The sequence below is a fragment of the Entelurus aequoreus genome, linkage group LG21 (genome assembly GCF_033978785.1).
Source record: "Entelurus aequoreus isolate RoL-2023_Sb linkage group LG21, RoL_Eaeq_v1.1, whole genome shotgun sequence".
Taxonomy (NCBI): Eukaryota; Metazoa; Chordata; class Actinopteri; order Syngnathiformes; family Syngnathidae; genus Entelurus; species Entelurus aequoreus.
This window is the reverse complement of record NC_084751.1, coordinates 18,710,156-18,733,473: the sequence shown is the minus strand read 5'-3', so window position 1 is coordinate 18,733,473 and position 23,318 is coordinate 18,710,156. Positions and strand designations below refer to the sequence as shown.

The 23,318-nt window shown below is 40.3% G+C and overlaps 1 protein-coding gene across 1 annotated transcript in view; it reads left to right on the top strand.

Moving 5' to 3' along the window:
* The window catches only part of ank1b (ankyrin 1, erythrocytic b), a 251,906-nt gene continuing 228,588 nt past the window's right edge, over nt 1–23,318 (top strand). The window contains exon 1 of the mRNA XM_062031115.1: nt 1–298. Coding sequence (XP_061887099.1) covers nt 173–298 — 126 coding nt within the window. The 5' untranslated portion in view covers nt 1–172. The remainder of the gene's footprint in view (nt 299–23,318) is intronic.

The window sequence follows — 23,318 nt, the reverse complement described above, 5'->3', positions numbered from 1 at the left end:
ACTTGGACACACATGTCTTGGATGCATGCAGAAGAGAGGTAGTGAGTGACAGGGGGTTGGGGTGGAGGGGGGGCGGGCTCGGTCGTTGGAAGGACTGGTGGAGTTGGAGCGACGGCGACAGTAGTAGCAGCAGCAGCAGTGTAGCAGCAGCAGCAGCAGCAGCAGCGACACCATGGCGCAAGCCGCCAAGCAGCTCCGCAAGACCAAGGACCTCGCTGAGGCCGCCGCCCAGGAGCAGAGGGAGAAGGAGGAGGAGAAGATCAAAAAGAGGAATCGATCCAGGGACCGCAGGCGCAAAGTAGGCATGGTAGGGAGGGAGGTGGTGGTGGTGGAGGTGACGGCATCCCCTCTGTCTCTTTTTTTCACCCCTCTCCTCATCTTCATCCATCTCTCTATGCAGTGTCTTTCTCTGCGTCCGTCGTGCTCGACTGGTGAGCATTCAGTTACACATGCATAATTACTCGGTTGGTCTTTGGGCCTCAGCTGGTGTGTGTGTGTGTGTGTGTGTGTGTGTGTGTGTGTGTGTGTGTGTGTGTGTGTGTGTGTGTGTGTGTGTGTGTGTGTGTGTGTGTGTGTGTGTGTGTGTGTGTGTGTGTGTGTGTGTGTGTGTGTGTGTGTGTGTACATGGATGCTTGTTCTGCCAGTGGAGGTGTGGCTATGATAGGCTGATCTCGTGTCAAGAATGTTTCATCTTATTGCATGAACACCTACCAATCTACCTCTCTGCCCATTAATGCATTTCCATGCTACTCACCAGCATTACCTGCAGTGTTACCCCAAGGTTAGTGGCACCGCCCCAGAACACCCCCCATATGTTTGGAATGGGGAGAAATGCAAAATGGATTTAAAGGTGATATTCAGAGGTATGCTCTGCTGTTGCATACTTTACATTTCGGTATAAAATGTATGCAGTACTGAGATAGGCTCCAGCGCCCCCCGCGACCCCGAAAGGGACAAGCGGTAGGAAATGGATGGATGGATGGATGTCTGCAGTATCCCTGACACTTACTGGGTCTCCCTTTAGGTGCACAATTGATGAGGTTTACTTTGTACTGCCCGTGCACCCAACCTTGCCAGCCCCAAAAGGATCGGTGTGCATAAATACTGCAATATTAAAAATGCGCGTCGGGTCAATTGGAATGGGAACTTTTCAAATCAATGTAGAAGAGGAGGGTGCAGATGACAATAATCCAATGTACTCCTGCTTTATTCTTTTGTGCGCAGTGTGGGCAGTTCATTTTGTAGTCAAATAATGTGTGTGTGTGTGTGTGTGTGTGTGTGTGTGTGTGTGTGTGTGTGTGTGTGTGTGTGTGTGTGTGTGTGTGTGTGTGTGTGTGTGTGTGTGTGTGTGTGTGTGTGTGTGTGTGTGTGTGTGAGTGCGTGCGTGCGTGCGTGTGCGTGTGTGTGTGTGTGTGTGTTCAAGACAGTGTTGTGTAATCGCTTGTACATTTTGAAACATCCTTCTGCATAATGAAATAACGAATGCTTTGGTGTTTTAAATACTTTCCAGTTGGAGGGCCCTATGAAATCCTTTTGATTTTTTTTCCTTTTTTTCCCATTTAAATCACAAATTATTTTAATAATGTAGAGTATGTGCTTTTTGTGTCAGTGAATAAAATGTCTGGTAATTAAATACACACATCCTTATATGTATTGATACAATACATCGTTGGCCATTTCAAGTCAAGGCCTGATAATGTTGTAACATAACAGTAGTAAAGGGATTCATATGGCTCTATTCCTGAGACGATCCCGTGTGAGAGGAAAGGGTGCTGGGGGAATCATTTTGCAATGCAGTCTGCTGAAAATGACGGAAAGTGCCACTCTACATAGCAACTGACACTGGGGTCAAAGTTGGAATTACCACAAAATTAATTTTAAGGTATTCAACACACTACTGCTGTCTGGCGGCTAATGAGAACCCCACCAATTTGTCACGTTTCATGTGGCAGGTAAACTGTGACAAATGGGGCCATATGCATTCCCTTCCTACTGTACCAATAAGCGCTTAAAAGGGGTCCTATTATGCAAAACTACATTTTCTTAAACGTTAGCACCTGTTTTTGTGTATTCGGGATCCCCATAAGTCGGCTGTTGTCATTTGTTATTAAAAGTAGCGTATAGTTCTAATTTATATCTGTCAGTAGGCTCGCTATGAAAGCGCTAAAAACTACAACAAGGCTGACGGGCTGGAGACGATGACCAAAGGGGCTTGGCCTGCATGTAAATAAGACCGCCCACAAAACAGCACATTCTGAAGAGGCGGTCAGAATGCGACTTAAAGATGGTCTGTAAAAGGAAATATATGCACAATTTGGACCAAAGCAGCACTATTACATGTTATGTAGGCCACAAGGAAGTGTTTTAAATGTAGAAAAATAATCACAATACAACCCCTTTAAGTTCATGTTTTAAAGTAAAAGAAAGCACACAGAAGCATGCATCAGTCATTTCAACACTTGTGGCCAAATTATCGTATTGTAAGCGCTGTCAGGTTATCATTAACTTGTTTAAGACACTATAATTCCTGGGATCAGTGATCACGTCCGCAACAACAGCCAATTAGCTAGCATTAGCAGCAGTGCAGCGGTTTCACACGGCTTTTGGACAAGTATTCTTGAAACATGTATAAAAGCATATTTTCTGACATGTAGAAGTAAGTCATTTTGTAACATTTGGGTCTGTATTTTGGAGTAAGACAGGAGTTTTGTAGTTTTAGCGCACACGTGTGTTTGAGGTGGCCGATTGGAGATCTGAGTAACAGAGTCCCGAAGGCAGGCAGGGAGCTGGCCTGAGAAGGGTGCAGTACTGGTAGGGCTCCATTTTTTGAGGATGTGCATAAGTCCCCAAAAAACTTGATTTTCCTAGACAAATGTTCCTTTTACTTACAATGACAGCATTTCAGTCACATCAATTTCTGCAACTATCCATGTTTTTTTAGTAGATTCCTTTTCTTATTGGCCAATTCTGTGATTTTGCTGTCGCACTTCGGAGGATTGGAACCATTGATCAATCAATGTTTTGCTGCTTCATGCTGTAAAAATATGGCCAATTTAGTTTGTAAACTCTTAAATTTGTTTGGTGCCAAAGTTTGACTTCTCTGAACAAACAGAAGTAAGTCTCGTGCATGAAATAAAGAAAGCTTCAGTGTTTCAAAAGGTAACATTGGAAACATTGATCAATCAATTGTTTTTACTGTTTTATGTTTAAAAATATGGGCAATTTAATTTGTACCACTGAGAAGAAAGATTTTGTCTTTTCTGAACAGACAGTTTGATCTTCTTCAAAGACTCAAAAGATTCCTTATTGTCAATTCCTTCATACATACAAGCAATGTTCCCTCTAATTTTTCATGTGTGTGAGCAAACGCAAAAACTCCCTGAGCATTCAGTGGAGCCCATGTGAGCAACATCAGACGTGCACACTGTGGCTACACCAGCAGCACACCTGTCCCAAACCTGACTAAATAACACGTTAAATCTCCATCCATCCATCCATTTTCAACCGCTTGTCCCTTTCGGGATAGCAGGGGGTGCTGGAGCCTATCTCAGCTGCATTCGGGCGGAAGACGGGGTACACCCGGGACAAGTCCCCACCTCATCGCAGGGCCAACACAGATAGACAGACAACATTCTCTTATTATTATAATCAAATGACAGCAGTCAGTGTTTAGGCCCACTTACAATGACAATAACAAAAAATATTGTTTTTCATGAACTGTGTACTTGTATTGTTTGTCTGGGTGGAGGTCCTGCTTTGGAAATAATTTGTACCCCTTTCAGACATGGCATTTAGTTCCCATTAAAACATTCACATGTTGCACAATGAGATGTAAGCAGGGGATCATGTGTACATCCCTGCAACTTCCTGTTTGTAAAAAATATATTTTTATTAGTATGTAATTAATATACTAACAGCATTTCATGATTAATATTTATAAATTAAGATTCCTAATAAACGACACTAGAATAAGCACACATTTGATTGGTAAATCATAGTGTAACGACCTGGAATTACACTTTATGTGTGGTGTTGGAGTTGTCCGACTTTTTGTGTGGCTGTAAACGCATCACTGGCTAAGTGCCACATGTGCATGTGTTGGCGCAAGTGAGAAAGAGCGAGCGGCTGCTGTTGATACAACAAAGTTGCTTTTGGTCTGGTTTGTACTGCAGAAAATGACCAGTTTTCTAGATATTTTTTTTACTAATGTTTTGGTGATGTGTTTATGGCCGACAATAAAGAGTTTTGCTCAGTAAAGTGATTGATGGAATTCATGTCCTCAAAGCGTCTCGACAGACGTTACAATATTTGAACAATGATGACGAAAACATTTTCTCTGTCGTGTGCGTGTCGTGTCGAAAATTGTTATGCGCTTATTTTTTTATTTGATTTTGTGCGTGGCATAGATTTGCCGTGCACAGAGGACGCTTGAGCAGTGCACAATTGCACAGGCGCGCACCTTAGAGGGAACATTGCATACAAGACATAAGGAAGAATCGTGATACCGTTTCTTTCTCTCGATTTCTGGAGCAAATTTCCCAAGCTCAGGGAGAGAGTGGCCGCTGTGTCCAAGCACAGCGCCAAACAGTCTTTCTTTTAAAAAAAACAGAAAAGAAAAATTACACACTCAAGAGACTAGAGACTCCATGTTGTCTTCACAAAACAAAAACACACACAACTCAACTGAAACGAACCTGAACTCCTTAGCAAATAAACCCAAGTCCAGAAAGGGGGAACAAACAGCACTGACTGATATGTACCTCAATAAAGTCTTTGAGACCAGCAAAATACCCCACTCGCTGAGTTGCTGGTCAACTGTCCCCAGTCCTACTCAGGCTGGCTCTGCAGGAGTTCTGTGTTTTGGGCAGGAGCTCCCAGAGGTGTTGACTCGAGTCACATGACTTGGACTCGAGTCAGACTCGAGTCATGAATTTGATGACTTTAGACTCGACTTGACAAAATGTAAAGAGACTTGCAACTCGACTTGGACTTTAACATCAATGACTTGTGACTTCACTTGGACTTGAGCCTTTTGACTTGACATGACTTGCTACTTTCCCCAAAACCCAAAGATTAAAAAGTTATTCGGGAGCGCTCCATATCTTCCAAAGTGTACGTGTGTGTGTCTGTCAGGGAGTGTGCGCTCTGTCAGCGTGTGTATCTGTCAGTACAATAGCCAATCAAATTAGATCCATGTTGTTTTTGTCCCACGGCATTCATCCAATCAAATTGCAGAACAACCAACGAAGAATAGCTCTCAAACAACGCGCCAGTGAGGAAAAATGACGCCAAAGATAGTTTAATTCGGGTATTAAAACTATGACTTGGTCAACAAAAAATTAATTGCAACAACTTCCAACTTCGTTCGACATTTGAAGTTGCAAACAGAACGGTAAATTTTGAATGTAAGCTAACGTTTATTGGCTAAGTAACGTAACTTTTTTTTGCTGTGTAGTTAAATCAGTGAGGCTGTAAACTCACTGCTAACGTTATAACTATAGACATCTTATAAGGAAACGCAGCATCAAGCGCTACTGCCTACTGCCGCTGACAAGACGCGGGGGCGCCATCTTGGAGTGGTGATCCGCTCCACTCAGTGCAATCCATTTGGCAGGAGTAATGAACTGTCAGCACATTTAATTAATTTTACCTCACTGAATACCACTGATTTTCACACGCTTTTTTGTCATACGTGTAGGTAGCTATGATAAAGGACACATGTATTGGCGTGTTTTATTATTCATAGTTTGCTTAACCGTAATAGAATATTCTTATATGCTATAAGTGACTAAGAGTCAGAGATCAAAACTGGGAATATAATCCCAGAGAAGGGGGAAAAAACGGTCAGCTATTTTTAAATTCAAGAAACAATATGATTAGGTTATATAAACATGCGTATATTCTACATGAACAATGTATGAATACATTAGATATATATATATCTTAGGGACCTATAGACTGTATCTCTGTTGCTGCAGCAGCAGAGTGTTTATTCTGTCTTGACACTTTGTATTGATATTTTGTATTACATTCTTCCCTTAAATGATAATGTTTACAGTGATTGTTTTATATGCATTTTTTATGTATGTCGCTTTGGATAAAAGCGTCTGTCAAATACTTTAACATAAACATATATAAACACCTGAAAGTCTTTATATCAGCTAAAACCACCAATTTGTTTCACTGCATTCAGAATAAAACCAAATTCTGTTTTACCCAACAATGTTAGTATTTGAATATTGTTACTTGAAGACTTATTCCTGGTTACAATTATACTGTTAAGAAAGTATTGTCTTATACTTTGCCTAAAATGAGAACACATCATAATCAGTGGCGGCTGGTGAATTTTTTTTTAGGTGGGGCTGAAAGTTTGTAAACCAAACCCCTGTAGGGGGGTCATCCTCCCCCAGAAGATTTCTTTGTGATTTTCACATACAAATATTGAAGATCTTTGCTCCTTCTCAACTCTGTGGTAATATTCTTTTCACAAAATACAACCAATAGTACGTTAATGTTAAATCTTACTTGTGAAAAGTAATCCCCCGATTCCTATTTTCAACAGTCCGCTCATTTGAGCAGGAAAATGCTGAACACCAACCCGGCATCTTTGTTTTCTACCTGTGAACTGTCAGTTTAGGCTGCTCGCCGTCTTCTCATCACCACTTCAAGATGGGGGCCAAATTGCTCGCGTCACAGCAGCCAATGCTGCGTCTACTTATAAGATGTCTATGGTTATAACGTCATTGCAAACACGGCAATCTGTTGCGTCCACTGCAGTTCGCTACCTTATTCATACTTTTTGTCAAGTGATTTTTTTTAAGCAGGGTTGCATGAGGTACCTACACTTAACGTTACGTTAGTCAATGTATCACACACAGTAACGTAACGTTAGACGGCGGTCAGCAGCACCGCGTATTTTAGCCACCTACAAAAAGACAAACGTAGTCAAATAATGGTCAGTTAAAATGTATACTATATTAAGAATATGTGTATGGTTTACAGAAGAAACTAAAGCCCAGAAATTATCATGTAGAAAGCTGGAACGCAAATGGCGTGCGACTAAACTTGAGGTTTTCCATCAAGCATGGTGTGATAGTTTAATAACATGCTTACCTCAGCTAAAGCTAAATATTACTCAAATCTCATCCACCTCAACAAAAATGATCCTAAATTTTTGTTTAGTACAGTAGCATCGCTAACCCAACAAGGGACTCCTCCCAGTAGCTCCACCCACTCAGCAGATGACTTTATGAATTTCTTTAATAAGAAAATTGAAGTCATTAGAAAAGAGATTAAAGACAATGCATCTCAGCTACAACTGGGTTCTATTAACAGATACGACTGTGTATGCGACGGATACCGCCTTCCAAAATAGTTTCTCTCTCTTTGATGAAATAACATTGGAGGAATTGTTAAAATGTGTAAATGGGACAAAACAAACAACATGTTTACTTGACCCAATTCCTGGGAAACTTATCAAGGAGCTTTTTGTATTATTAGGTCCATCAGTGTTAAATATTATAAACGTATCACTTTCCTCTGGCACTGTTCCCCTAGCATTCAAAAAAGCGGTTATTCATCCTCTACTCAAAAGACCTAACCTCGATCCTGACCTCATGGTAAACTACCGGCCGGTGTCCCACCTTCCGTTTATCTCGAAAATCCTCGAAAAAATTGTCGCACAGCAGCTAAATGAACACTTAGCGTCTAACAATCTCTGTGAACCTTTTCAATCCGGTTTCAGGGCAAATCACTCTACGGAGACAGCCCTCGCAAAAATGACTAATGATCTATTGCTAACGATGGATTCTGATGCGTCATCTATGTTGCTGCTTCTTGATCTTAGCGCCGCTTTCGATACTGTTGATCATAATATTTTATTAGAGCGTATCAAAACGCGTATTGGGATGTCAGACTTAGCCTTGTCTTGGTTTAACTCTTATCTTACTGACAGGATGCAGTGTGTCTCCCATAACAATGTGACCTCGGACTATGTTAAGGTAACGTGCGGAGTTCCCCAGGGTTCGGTTCTTGGCCCTGCACTCTTTAGTATTTACATGCTGCCGCTAGGTGACATCATACGCAAATACGGTATTAGCTTTCACTGTTATGCTGATGACACTCAACTCTACATGCCCCTAAAGCTGACCAACACGCCGGATTGTAGTCAGCTGGAGGCGTGTCTTAATGAAATTAAACAATGGATGTCTGCTAACTTTTTGCAACTCAACGTTAAGAAAACGGAAATGCTGATTATCGGTCCTGCTCAACACCGACATCTATTTAATAATACCACCTTAACATTTGACAAGCAAACAATTAAACAAGGTGACTCGGTAAAGAATCTGGGTATTATCTTCGACCCAACTCTCTCGTTTGAGTCACACATTAAGAGTGTTACTAAAACGGCCTTCTTTCATCTCCGTAATATCGCTAAAATTCGTTCCATTTTGTCCACAAGCGATGCTGAGATCATTATCCATGCGTTCGTTACATCTCGTCTCGATTACTGTAACGTTTTATTTTCGGCCTCCCTATGTCTAGCATTAAAAGATTACAGATGGTACAAAATGCGGCTGCTAGACTTTTGACAAAAACAAGAAAGTTTGATCATATTACGCCTATACTGGCTCACTTGCACTGGCTTCCTGTGCACTTAAGATGCGACATTAAGGTTTTACTACTTACGTATAAAATACTACACGGTCAAGCTCCTGCCTATCTTGCCGATTGTATTTTACCATATGTCCCGGCAAGAAATCTGCGTTCAAAGAACTCCGGCTTATTAGTGATTCCCAGAGCCCAAAAAAAGTCTGCGGGCTATAGAGCGTTTTCTATTCGGGCTCCAATACTATGGAATGCCCTCCCGGTAAAAGTTAGAGATGCTACCTCAGTAGAAGCATTTAAGTCTCATCTTAAAACTAATTTGTATACTCTAGCCTTTAAATAGACTCCCTTTTTAGACCAGTTGATCTGCCGTTTCTTTTCTTTTCTTTTCTACTCTGCTCCCAACCCGGGGTGGACCGCTAGCCTGGCCATCGGATGGGGACATCTCTACGCTGCTGACCCGTCTCCGCTCGGGATGGTTCCTGCTGGCCCCACTATGGACTGGACTTTCGCTGATGTGTTGGAATTTCACAATATTATGTCAGACCCACTCGACATCCATTGCTTTCGGTCTCCCCTAGAGGGGGGGGGGGGGGGGGGGGTTACCCACATATGCGGTCATCTCCAAGGTTTCTCATAGTCATTCACATTGACGTCCCACTGGGGTGAGTTTTCCTTGCCCGTATGTGGGCTCTGTACCGAGGATGTCGTTGTGGCTTGTACAGCCCTTTGAGACACTTGTGATTTAGGGCTATATAAATAAACATTGATTGATTGTACATATTGCATAGGGCCCTGACATCTAAAAAGTACAACTCTGTTCATTGTTATGTTCATGTATTTGTTATGTTTTTCATGTGTACGCACACATAAACACACTTACAGTATGAGATGAGATCAATGAGATAAGGTAAGAACAGGATAGAAACTGCTGTGGAACTACAGTAGTTACTATGCAATATGCCATGGAAATACAATGTTAACACTTTTGTGCAAATAAGTACAGTTGCACTTGTTTTTTCAAATGTGTTTATTTTGTAAAGGAATGAGTTAAATGTTTAAAATGACTGGTTGATAGTGCTATTATGAAGTGCAATGTCAGCAATATTTTTTTTTCTGCAATTTCAAATGCACTTGTTTTAAAAAATAAATACAGCGTTTTAAAAGCATACACAATCTGTGTAAATATATTAGTCTGTGGTTAAAAGGACTTGAAAGGACTCGAAACTCTAAAGGCAGGACTTGGGACTTGACTTGAGACTTTCCAGTCTTGACTTTGGACTTGACTCGGGACTTGCCTGTCTTGACTCGGGACTTGACTCAAGACTTGAGGGCAAAGACTTGAGACTTACTTGTGACTTGCAAAACAATGAATTGGTCCCACATCTGGGAGCTCCTACATGAAATAATAAAAGCACTAGGGTTTCAAAAGCTTTCCAGTTTTGTACAGTAGAATACAATTATTGAGCAATCAATGTTTTGCTGCTTTATGCTGGTTAAAAATGGATGACTTTAATTGTAAACCCCTGACCAGATGAACCAAGAGTGACCAGGAATTGCTCCAGGATTTTTTCTCTCCTGGTGCTAAGTGGGGGCTTGATCGATTCATGTGGGGGCTAAGAAAATAATCGATTTTCATGACTTAAGTTCTAATTTTTTCAATAAAATCAGTTATAATACACCGCAAAAGCATGTTCGATATAAAATAAGTTTCACCTATTTGCTCAAAATAGAACACACTAGTCAAGCCTAACACAAGCAACAATGGTACAAATGTTTTACGTGCAAAAGTGACATGGAGCCAAAACACTGCCAATGGCTTTGTAGAAAAGTTGTATTGGTGTTGCGGTCCCTGCGTTGTGTTTGTGATCTTCCCATACTGTCACCATTCCGGATGCAATGCGGGATGCAAACTCACAGCCCTCTGATTGAGAAGAGACATGTGCTAGCCACTAGGCTAAAAGCCCAAGCTGCTAACCCAGCGGCCAGCACACTATTTAAAGCTATCAGGGAGTGTTTTACCAACATACATCTGGCGTAGCCACTCCGGCTGGCCCCTGTTACACTGGCACTGAAACAGATTTTGGCATTGTAACATGTTGAATTAAAGTTAAACAAATGCATACAAACGTTTAAAAAAAAATCCAATATTTTTGGTAGATATTTTTTTTGTATCATGACATTTTTCAATGCCAACTTTACACATTTTTTTGTGTTTCACAGGTTTTCATTTTCAACTTTTCCTTTTCATAGTCACTTTTATTTTTTTACTATTTCAACTAGTGGCAGTAATTTGACATGAAAGGTGAATGCCTTTGGGCGGGGCTTACAACAATTTTACCTAGAAGCAGTTTTACGTGGACTTGGGCTTGCAGCTAAAACCCCTTAGAAGAAGACAGGAGGACCGAGAAGGTCTTTTGATAGGCTTTTCGAAAAATGGACCCGGTGTGTGATTGGCCACAGAAAGATGGGCTCAGCCTGGTGATAGGCATAGCAAAGATAGACCGGCAGAGACCATTGCCTGCCACCAAGCTGTCCCGTTTTATGGCCGTCTTATTTACGAGGCTCCATTTATAGGAACGAAGAACTACTGTATGAAGAAAATATTGTTTTCATAAATATCTCCGCAATTCCCCCACGGTTTGATTTAAAAATGTTGACACTTATGCAGATCCCAAATACACAACAGCAGGTACCAATACGTTAAAAAAAAAGTTGGTTTTGCATAATGGGGCCCTGAAATTCTGGGGGAGTCTTAACTGGAATAAACAGATTTCTGACAGGGCTATAGCACCGTTCCTGAGTTTGACACCTCCTTTGTGTAACTCTATGTGCAATAACAAAAGCTTCAGTGTCAGATATGCTTTTTAGTTCCACACGGTAGCACCTGAATCACATCTTTAATATTTTGCTGTTTTGTACTACAAAAATACAATTTTTGTACTTGGTAAGCTCTTTGACAAGATGAACCTAGTTCTGACTTTTAGGAACATCTGTTAGGTGAAATCTCGAAATTTGAATGCACTTGAGGTCATACAATTTCAAACTCAACTAGGAACAACAGTGTTCCAAATTCACGCAGAACATCTGTTTTCATGCATTACAATACAGTCAAAGGAATATAATTGGTCGTGTTTTTCTTTGTCTTACTGTGGCTTTTTGCAGAACCAGCCTCTTTAAAATGAAAAGTGTCAGCAAAAGGGGTTGATATGATTATAAACATGGCACGTTTAAAGGGATATCCCCGTTTTACCTAAGATTAAAGCAATAACTTGTGAAGAACAAGTTAAGTTCTCCATACCAGGTGTCCACTTTGTAAAGACTACATTGTTTTGTGGTAAAAACAAACGATGTGGGCATAAGTGCATTTTGTCAGTCCTGCTAAAAGAAAATTACTTTGCCTTGTTGGGTGTTAAAAGCTGGGATGTTGGCCAAACAGAATCTTGTTAGTTCTAAATAACAAAGTAAGAGCACGATAAATCTTAGCGGCGTCAAGCACTATAGCTTAAAAACAAACAGTACAGCGTCCATCCGTACAGACCCAGGGTGTTGACTTTATTTTTCAACACCCTCATTATTGGTAGCTAAAGTCAGTTGAACAAAGCACATACAGTAACTGAGACAGATACACGAGCAGGCTAGGGAGATCTTTTTGTTCTTGTGGTATTTACTAAGTCAAATTACCTTTGTTGTAAATCAAACTGAACGACGAAACACCGTCCACACTGCCCCCATTTGCAGAAAGGTCGTCCTCTACTGTGCCAAGAGAAATCTTATCTGAACTGCGGACAGACTGTGCAGCAATATACATTAGGTCTAATAAGTGCTGAGGTTGCGAGGTTCTTGCCGTACAACTGCAAAATCCAATGTAGGGAATAGATCAATGTGTTTTGTTTTCATTACCTATTGCTTATCATGTTCAGGGTGCAAAAGGTTCTGTCCACTCTGGACAGTATTTACTAGAATAGTGCAAACAAATGAAAGTGAAGTTGTTGGCGTTAGTCTGCAGTTCTCTGTTATCTGTAGGATGAAGTAATCTATCAAATGTCCTGTTGCTGGTGCATGGACTCGAGAGTCCATGCACTTAATACAATGGAGTTTATGTGCTTTTAATGGATAGTGTGTCCATGTCGGTGTGTGTTTTTTCTTGTTTTGTCACCAGAGCTTCAGGCTACCTCACTCCGCTTTTATGTAACCTTATGGATGGATACCTTTCAGTTTGCCAAAACCTGTGTTTTAGACAGATAATTCTTCAGACAAAAGACAAGTACCGTATTTTTCAGACTTAAAGGCGCACTTAAAATCCTTTCACTTTCTCAAAAATCGACAGTGCGCCTTATAACCCGGTGCGCCTAATGTACGGAATAATTCTGGTTGTGCTTACTGACCTCGAAGCTATTTTATTTGGTACATGGTGTAATGATAAGTGTGACCAGTAGATGGCAGTCACCCAAAAGAGATCGATGTAGACTGCAAGATGACGCCAGTGAACAAAACCAAAACTTTAAATGTTCCATTGAGAATATAGAACATTATACACGGCGCTCAAAAATCTGTCAAAATGTTTTAGTATGACTTTGATAAGCTAAGAAGCCGCACCGCTTGATTGATTGTTGGAGCAGTACGGCTACTGTAGTCAGACGGGCTATGATTCAACATACAGGTATTATTATGGTGTGTGTATAGGGACCGCAAAATGGCACCTATTAGCTTCTTATTTTTCTCTATCCTCTTGTTATGGGGCATTCATCTTACGGTGTTGACATTTCTAATATAAAGTAGCATCAGTAGACTCGCTATGGAAGCACTAAAAACTACCGGTGTTGTGGGTTTACATAATTCACCCACAGAACTTTAGTTATTACAGAGTTGCGGTCAGACGGTTTTTCATGGGACACATTGTTGTTTTTGCACTAGTGAGCCACAGATGAGGAGTTGCTGCTTTGTTATTGATTTAAGTAAAGTCTGAATGTCATTAAAACCGTTAACTCCATCTTTTCACACTTCTTCGACCCCAGTCCCTGCACGCCACACCGTTACAACAAAGATGACGGGGAGAAGACGCTGTGGAAGTGGAGGCACGTAAATAAGACCACCCACAAAACGATGCATCCTGAAGCAAAGGTCAGAAAGCGACTAGAAGATGGTCTGTAAAACATCGTCTGTGCAACATTTCTACCAAAGAACCACCATTACATGTTATGGAGACCGCAAAGAAACGTTTTAAATGTAGAAAAACAAATATATATATGCCCCGATTAATGCGCCTTATAATCCGGTGCGCTTTTTGTTAAAAATAGACCCACTCATCGGCAGTGCGCTTTATAATCCGATGCGCCCTATAGTCTGGAAAATACAGTTGTCAAAAATTCTCACAACACAATCTTACATTTCTTTTTCAAATCCAAATCCGATAATACACATATTGTACTGGTCAAAATGTGTATTGACCCATCTCAGGCATCCATCAATCTTCTTCCGCTTATCCGAGGTCGGGTCGCGGGGGCAGCAGCCAAAGCAGGGAAGCCCAGACTTCCCTCTCCCCAGCCACTTCGTCCAGCTCCTCCCGGGGGATCCCGAGGCGTTCCCAGGCCAGCCGGGAGAGATAGTCTTCCCAAGGTGTCCTGGGTCTTCCCAGTGGCCTCCTACCGGTCGGACGTGCCCGAAACACCTCCCTAGGGAGGCGTTCGGGTGGCATCCTGACCAGATGCCCGAACCACCTCATCTGGCTCCTCTCAATGTGGAGGAGCAGCGGCTTTACTTTGAGCTGCTCCCAGATGACAGAGCTTCTCACCCTATCTATAAAGGAGAGCCCCGCCACCCGGCGGCGGAAGCTCATTTCGGCCGCTTGTACCCGTGATCTTGTCCTTTCGGTCATAACCCGAAGCTCATGACTATAGGTGAGGATGGGAACGTAGATCGACCGGTAAATTGAGAGCTTTGCCTTCCGGCTCAGCTCCTTCTTCACCACAACGGATCGATACAGCGTCCGCATTACTGAAGACGCCGCACCAATCCAGTGAGAGCTGATGATCTTGGCCAGATGAAGCCATCAGGACCACATCATCTGCAAAAAGCAGAGACCTAATCCTGCAGCCACCAAACCAGATACTCTCAACGCCCTGACTGCGCCTAGAAATTCTGTCCATAAAAGTTATGAACAGAATCGGTGACAAAGGGCAGCCTTGGCGGAGTCCAACCCTCACTGGAAACGCCACAATCAGACAGTCCGTTACCCCATACTCTCTGAGCACACGGTCGAATGCCTTCTCCAAGTCCACAAAGCACATGTAGACTGGTTGGGTAAACTCCCATGTACCCTTAAGGACCCTGCCGAGAGTATAGAGCTGGTCCACAGTTCCACGACCAGGACGAAAACCACACTGTTCCTCCTGAATCCGAGGTTCGACTATTCGGAGTAGCCTCCTCTCCAGTACACCTGAATAGACCTTACCGGGAAGGCTGAGGAGTGTGATCCCACGATAGTTGGAACACACCCTCCGGTTTTCCTTCTTAAAGAGAGGAACCACTACCCCGGTCTGCCAATCCAGAGATACCGCCCCCGATGTCCACGCAATGTTACAGAGTCTTGTCAACCAAGACAGCCCCACAGCATCCAGAGCCTTAGAGGCCTACTGAAATGAATTTTGTTTATTTAAACGGGGATAGCAGATCTATTCTATGTGTCATACTTGATCATTTCGCGATATTGCCATATTTTTGCTGAAAGGATTTAGTAGAGAACAACGACGATAAAGATCACAACTTTTGGTATCTGACAAAAAAAAAGCCTTGCCCCTACCGGAAGTAGCGTGACGTAGTCAGTTGAACATTTCCGCAAAGTTCCCTATTGTTTACAGTGATGGCGGCCAGAAGTGAGAGCGATTCGGACCGAGAAAGCGACGATTTCCCCATTAATTTGAGCGAGGATGAAAGATTTGTGGATGAGGAAAGTGCAAGTGAAGGACTAGTGGGGAGTGGAAGCGATTCAGATAGGGAAGATGCTGTGAGAGGCGGGTGGGACCTGATATTCAGCTGTGAATGACTACAACAGTAAATAAACACAAGACATATATATACTCTATTAGCCACAACACAACCAGGCTTATATTTAATATGCCACAAATTAATCCCGCATAACAAACACCTAGGTGTTTGTTATGCTAGCTCCTAGCTCCTAGCTCCCGTCCATATAACCCGCCAATACAATTGAAACACCTGCACAACACACACAATCACTCAGCCCAAAGGACCGTTCACCTAACCCAAGGTTCATAAAGCTTATATATTTACCCAAACTTACGTACGTGACACGCACGTACGGGCAAGCGATCAAATGTTTGGAAGCGCAGCTGCGTACTCACGGTACCACGTCTGTGTATCCAAATCAAAGTAATCCTGGTAAGAGTCTGTGTTGTCCCAGTTCTCTACAGGCGTCTGTGTATCGAAGTCAAAGTCCTCCTGGTAAGAGTCTCTGTTGTCCGAGTTCTTCGATCTTGACTGCATCTTTCGGGAATGTAAACAATGAAACACCGGCTGTGTTGTGTTGCTGACTTCCCTCGCAAAATACTCCGCTTCGCACCGACAACTTTCTTCTTTGCTTGTTCAGCTTCTTTCTCCATAATGCAATGAACAAATTGCAACAGATTCACCAACACAGATGTCCAGAATACTGTGGAATAATGAGATGAAAACAGAGCTATTTTGTATTGGCTTCAATGGGGGACGGATACTTCTGTTTCACTGGCTACGTCACGCGCATACGTCATCATCCAAAGGCGTTTTCAACCGGAAGTTTAGCGGGAAATTTAAAATTGCACTTTATAAGTTAACCCGGCCGTATTGGCATGTGTTGCAATGTTAAGATTTCATCATTGATATATAAACTATCAGACCGCGTGGTCGGTAGTAGTGGGTTTCAGTAGGCCTTTAAGGAACTCCGGGCGGATCTCATCCACCCCTGGGGCCTTGCCACCGAGGAGCTTTTTAACTACCTCGGCAACCTCAGCCCCAGAAATAGGAGAGCCCACCACAGATTCCCCAGGAACTGCTTCCTCATAGGAAGACGTGTTGGTAGGATTGAGGAGGTCTTCGAAGTATTCCCTCCACCGATCCACAACATCCGCAGTCGAGGTCAGCCGAACACCATCCCCACCATACACGGTGGACAGTGCACTGCTTCCCTTTCCTGAGGCGGAGGATGGTGGTCCAGAATCGCTTCGAAGCCGTCTGGAAGTTGTTTTCCATGGCTTCCTCGAACTCCTCCCATGTCCGAGTTTTTGCCTCCGCGACCGCTGAAGTCGCACACCGCTTGGCCTGTTGGTACCTGTCTGCAGCCTCCGGAGTCCTATGAGCCAAAAGAACCCGATAGGACTCTTTCTTCAGCTTGACGGCATCCCTCACCGCTGGTGTCCACCAGCGTGTTCTTGGATTATCGCCACGACAGGCACCAACCACCTTGCGGCCACAGCTCCAATCGGCCACCTCGACAATAGATGTACGGAACATCGTCCACGCAATGTCTATCGCCTCCCTCGTGACATGTTCAAAGTTCTTCCGGAGGCGGGAATTGAAACTCTCTCTGACAGGAGACTCTGCTCGGCGTTCCCAGCAGATCCTCACAATGCGTTTGGGCCTGCCAGGTCTGTTCGGTATCCTCCCCCACCATCACAGCCAACTCACCACCAGATGGTGATCGGTAGAAAGCTCCGCCCCTCTCTTCACCCGAGTGTCCAAAACATGAGACCGCAAATCCGATGAGACAACTACAAAGTCGACCATGGAACTGCGGCCTAGGATGTCCTTGTGCCAAGTGCACCCATCTCAGGCAACCTTATTTTATTTTTGACTTGGCTCCTAAGCAGAAGATTACTTATTTGAGTAACAGGACTGAAGGTAACAGGAGTGAGTTAAAAAAAATTAATAATACAATTAACAAACACATAAACTATAGCTACACGTCATATGCTATTAGCATGTTGACACCAAGCAAATTACAGTGATTTATGACAAATAAATAAAAATAACATGTATAATATTTTTGGCTGGTGATCAGTCGAGGTTGTACATTGTCTCTCGCCTGAAATCAGCTGATATAGGCTCCAGCTTACCCTTGACTGTAATGAGGATAAGCGGTTTAGAAAATTAATAAAGGAATGAATGAACGAATGAATGAAAACAATTTGACTGTGCTGATATCTCCACTTTTACCGTAAGTCTAATGTAATAACAAATTTTGTAAAAAAATATTTTTTATTTTGGCTATTTTCCAGTGTTTGAAGTAGTTTTAAGGACTGTTCCTTATATACCACTTTAAACTAAAACTGTACTGTATTACATATTTATTTACAATGATAATACAATCAAAGTCAAAGGGTCGAAAATTCAGTGGAAGAAAAAAGAAAAAAAGCTGCTGATGAGACTAGTTTTTATCAATGTTACTCAGTTTTTGTGGCATTATATAGACAATAAATGAGTAGCTTTGGCGCAACACGAGATATACAGGTGAAACCCACAAATGTTGAATATCATGCAAAAGTTAATTCATATCAGCAATTTCCTTCAAATGATACCGATCTGATACCAATACTTTTATCATATACTTTGTGTAAATATACCTAATGGGTCTACTAAAAAAATGTTTAAGTTGTCTATTTCAAATAACCTCTCATAGCATAAAGAATACAAGACAAAGTTATTTATTTCAAACTCTTTAAATTGAGGTATTGGCGTGAAAAAAAATGTAACCAGGCTAATACAACGGGGGGGGAAAAGAGGACAAAATCACACAAATTACACAAAAATTGTGTTTCAAACCATAAAAAAGGAAATAAGTAGATTCATTAAGAAGATAGAATAAATGAATTTCAAAATTCTAAATTCATATAAAAATTATTCAACAACAGATTGGACACATTTAGAGATGTCAGATAATATCGGCCGATAAATGCTTTAAAATGTAATATCGGAAAATATCGATATCGTTTTTTTAATTATCGGTATCGTTTTTTGTTGTTTTTTTAATTAAATCAACATAAAAAACACAAGATACACTTCCAATTAGTGCACCAACCAAAAAAACCTCCCTCCCCCATTTATACTCATTCACACTCATTCACACAAAACGGTTGTTTCTTTCTGTTATTAATATTCTGGTTCCTACATTATATATCAATATATATCAATACAGTCTGCAAGGGATACAGTCCGTAAGCACACATGATTGTGTGTGCTGCTGGTCCACTAATAGTACTAACCTTTAACAGTTCATTTTACTCATTTTCATTAATTACTAGTTTCTATATAACTGTTTTTATATTGTTTTACTTTCTTTTTTATTCAAGAACATGTTTTTTATTCATTTATCTTCTTTTATTATTATTTTTTAAAAGGACCTTATCTTCACCATACCTGGTTGTCCAAATTAGGCATAAAAATGTGTTAATTCCACGACTGTATATATTGGTATCGGTTGATATCGGTATCGGTAATTAAGAGTTGGACAATATCGGAATATCGGATATCGGCAAAAAGCCATTATCGGACATCCCTAGACACATTCATTATTAAATTTGGAACACCTACAGAGAACCAATTCGGATACAGAGCTAACATTTCAACATTGATAGCATTTATCAAAATAACAGGGGAAAAAAACAGTTCAGTAGATGGTAAACAGTGTGCAGAAGCAGTGTTCATGGATCTAACAAAAGCATTTGATATAATTCATCATAATATCTTAATTAATAAATTAGAACAATATGGAATCAGAGGGCTAGTCTTGAGTCCCAGACATCAATACTGGGACTAAAATTGTTCAATCTTTATATCAACCACATTTGTAAAGTTACAAAGGACTTAACTAGGGATGTCCGATAATGGTTTTTTGCCGATATCCGATATTCCGATATTGTCCAACTCTTAATTACAGATACCGATATCAACCGATACCGATATATACAGTCGTGGAATTAACACATTATTATGCCTAATTTGGACAACTAGGTTTGGTGAAGATAAATAAGATAAATAAATTTAAAAACATCTTCTTGAATAAAAAAGAAAGTAAAACAATATAAAAACAGTTACATAGAAACTAGTAATTAATGAAAATGAGTAAAATTAACTGTTAAAGGTTAGTACTATTAGTGGACCAGCAGCACGCACAATCATGTGTGTTTACGGACTGTATCCCTTGCAGACTGTATCGATATACAGTATATTGATATATAATGTAGGAACCAGAATATTAATAACAGAAAGAAACAACCCTTTTGTGTGAATGAGTGTAAATGGGGGAGGGAGTTTTTTTTGGGTTGGTGTACTAATTGTAAGTGTATCTTGTGGTTTTTTATGTTGATTTAATAAAAAAAATAAAATAAAATAAAAAATTTAAAAAACGATACCGATAATTTCCGATATTACATTTTAAAGCATTTATCGGCCGATAATATCGGCAGGCCGATATTATCGGACATCTCTAGACTTAACGTTAGTATTATTTGTCGACGACACGACTGCTTTTTTTCAGAGGAAAACACACAGAAGCTAATACAAATAATAACAGAAGAGGTGAACTAATGACAGAGATGGTTTGACAAAAACAGACTATCTTTGAATCTAAGTAAAACTAAAATAATGCTAATTAGTAACAGTAGAAGAGAAAGTCAAACACACGTACAAATAGACAGAGTAGACATTGAAAGAGTAAATAAAATCAAATTTCCAGGTGAAAAAATTAACCGGAAATCTCATATAAAAATATAAAAGCATAAGTGGCAAAAAATATTTCTCTAATGAAAATTCACTCCATATTCTCTACTGCTCGCTCATGTTACCATATCTAAGTTACTGTGCAGAAATATTGGGAAATAACTACAGCAATACACTTATTCAGTTAGCATGTTACAAAAAAGAAAGATCAGTTAGAATGATACATATTATTTTATATAGAGAACATTCAAACCCTTTCTTTATTGAATCCAAATTACTGACATTCAATGACTTGGTGCATTTATGTACAAAGCAAACTATAACCTGCTACCCAAGAATGTACAACACTTCTTCTCAACAAAAGAGGAAAAATATAACCTCAGAGAAAAAGGCAATTTAAAACATTTGTATGCAAGTACACCACTTAAAACCTTAAGCCTATCAGTATGTGGATTTGAAATATGGAATGGTGTTGTAATGCGGCGTCCGAGGCCCAAATGATAGGAAGGCGGACTTTCAGTTTGTTGGAAGTGTGGCATATTTATTGACACAAGCATGCTCAAATCAAGAAAGGAAAGCATGTGTTTTGTCACATCTAAATTGTTCACAACAAAATGGCCCACACACATAACCTTTCTGCTCTTTTATACGGCTTCCCATACTACCTGCCATGCGCCACTGTTACCCATAGGTTTGCTTACCAACACAATCTAACATTTCTACTAGAGATGTCCGATAATATCGGCATGCCGATATTATCGGCCGATAAATGCTTTAAAATGTAATATCGGAAATGATCGGTATCGTTTTTTTTTATTATCGGTATCGTTTTTATTTTTTTTATTTTTTTTATTTTTTTATTAAATCAACATAAAAAACACAAGATACACTTACAATTAGTACATCAACCCAAAAAACTTCCCTCCCCCATTTACACTCATTCACACAAAAGGGTTGTTTCTTTCTGTTATTAATATTCTGGTTCCTACATTATATATCAATATATATCAATACAGTCTGCAGGGATACAGTCTGTAAGCACACATGATTGTGCGTGCTGCTGGTCCACTAATAGTACTAACCTTTAACAGTTAATTTTACTCATTTTCATTAATTGCTAGTTTCTAAGTAATTGTTTTTATATTGTTTTACTTTCTTTTTTATTCAAGAAAATGTTTTTAATTTATTCATCTTATTTTATTTTATTTTATTTTTTAAAAAGGACCTTATCTTCACCATACCTGGTTGTCCAAATTAGGCATAATAATGTGTTAATTCCACGACTGTATATATCGGTATCGGTTGATATCGATATCGGTTGATATCGGTATGGTAATTAAGGGTTTGGTCAATATCGGAATATCGGATATCGGCAAAAAGCCATTATCGGACATCCCTAATTTCTACACGTTAAACAGTTAGCCTACAATAGCGTGTCGTCATAGTGTTAAAATAAAGTAACCCAAAGATACTAATTCTATCTAACCCTCATATCTCTCTGAACCAAACCTAAGATTAACTAAATAGAAAATAAACTACTCATTTGGAATGATCTGATGTTGTCTGTGATGACATCATCAACCTCACAAAACCAGGAAATACCTGGCGGTTCCGCCTCAAACATTTTTGAAGATGAGCTGCCACCACATATCTTGCAACAGTTACCTTAATACATCTAACTGATACAAAATTAAACCATCCATCCATTTCCTTCCGCTTATCCCTTTCGGGGTCGCGGGGGGTGCTTGAGCCTATCTCAGCTACAATCGGGCAGAAGGCGGGGTACACCCTAGACAAGTCGCCACCTCATCGCAGGGCAAACACAGATAGACCGACAACATTCACACTCACATTCACACACTAGGGACCATTTAGTGTTGCCAATAAACCTACCACCAGGTGCATGTCTTTGGAGGTGGGAGGAAGCCAGAGTACCCGGAGGGAACCCACGCACTCATGGGGAGAACATGCAAACTCCACACAGAACCCAGGATCGAACCCAGGACCAGTACTCCTATAAATGCTAGCAAACCAATAACATAATGACGTGAATTAGACTTGTTGAGACGAGCGATGAGTACCAAGCTCTCCACTCTGTCACAAATGGATTAAAAAAATAAGTAAAAACATTTACTAACTTGATGCAGTTTTAAGAGGTTGTTCAAACACAATGTGTTTACAATGTATAAGGAAAAAGAACAATGATATTTTTTGAAAATAAAATATAGATTAATCTCCTTATGTGAATCGTAACTAACTTAACTTTTTATGAAAAGAACCGTTGTATTTAAAAACATTGATATAACTGTGCTACAAATTAAAAACAGGAAGTGAACATACTGTATATGTGTAAGAAACTGCTATGAAGTAGAACATGGGTAGGATTAAATAAGCTCTGCTTCTTCCTACTCCTTTTCGAGCATGTTGTAAAGAGAAATGGAAAACATGTGGTGTATCATGTTGAAACTGCATTCATGTCCAAAATAAACTTTAACCAACCAACCAAAAAATATTAGAATAAATTACGATTTACACATTGCCTCATCCACAAGTGTAGTTACTTTTTTTTACACTGTTCCTGTTATCCCAAATAACTAAAGTATAAAAGTATTATTTTGATTTGCGAATCAATATACCTGGCATCGACGGTATCGATATTTCAGTATCAATCCTCTCATCACTAGTGAGATGTGTCAAGACTATTTGATTTAACTTTGATGATCAGGGCTTACAGTTTTTGAAAACTCAAAATGTTCTGAGATTTTCAATTAGAAGTTTTCATAAACCGTAAGCCATAATCATCAAAATGATAGCAAAATAAGGCTTGACATATATTGAGTTGCATGTTATGAGCATGTCATAGATTACTTTAATTTTGTAAATGTAGATAGGGGGAAAGAGAGATGCTCACATTCACTCACACTATCTGACATACAAGAGCTCCCTTTATTTTATAGGCTAATTGTTAAAAAATGTGTTCTTGGCAATGTTTATTAGTG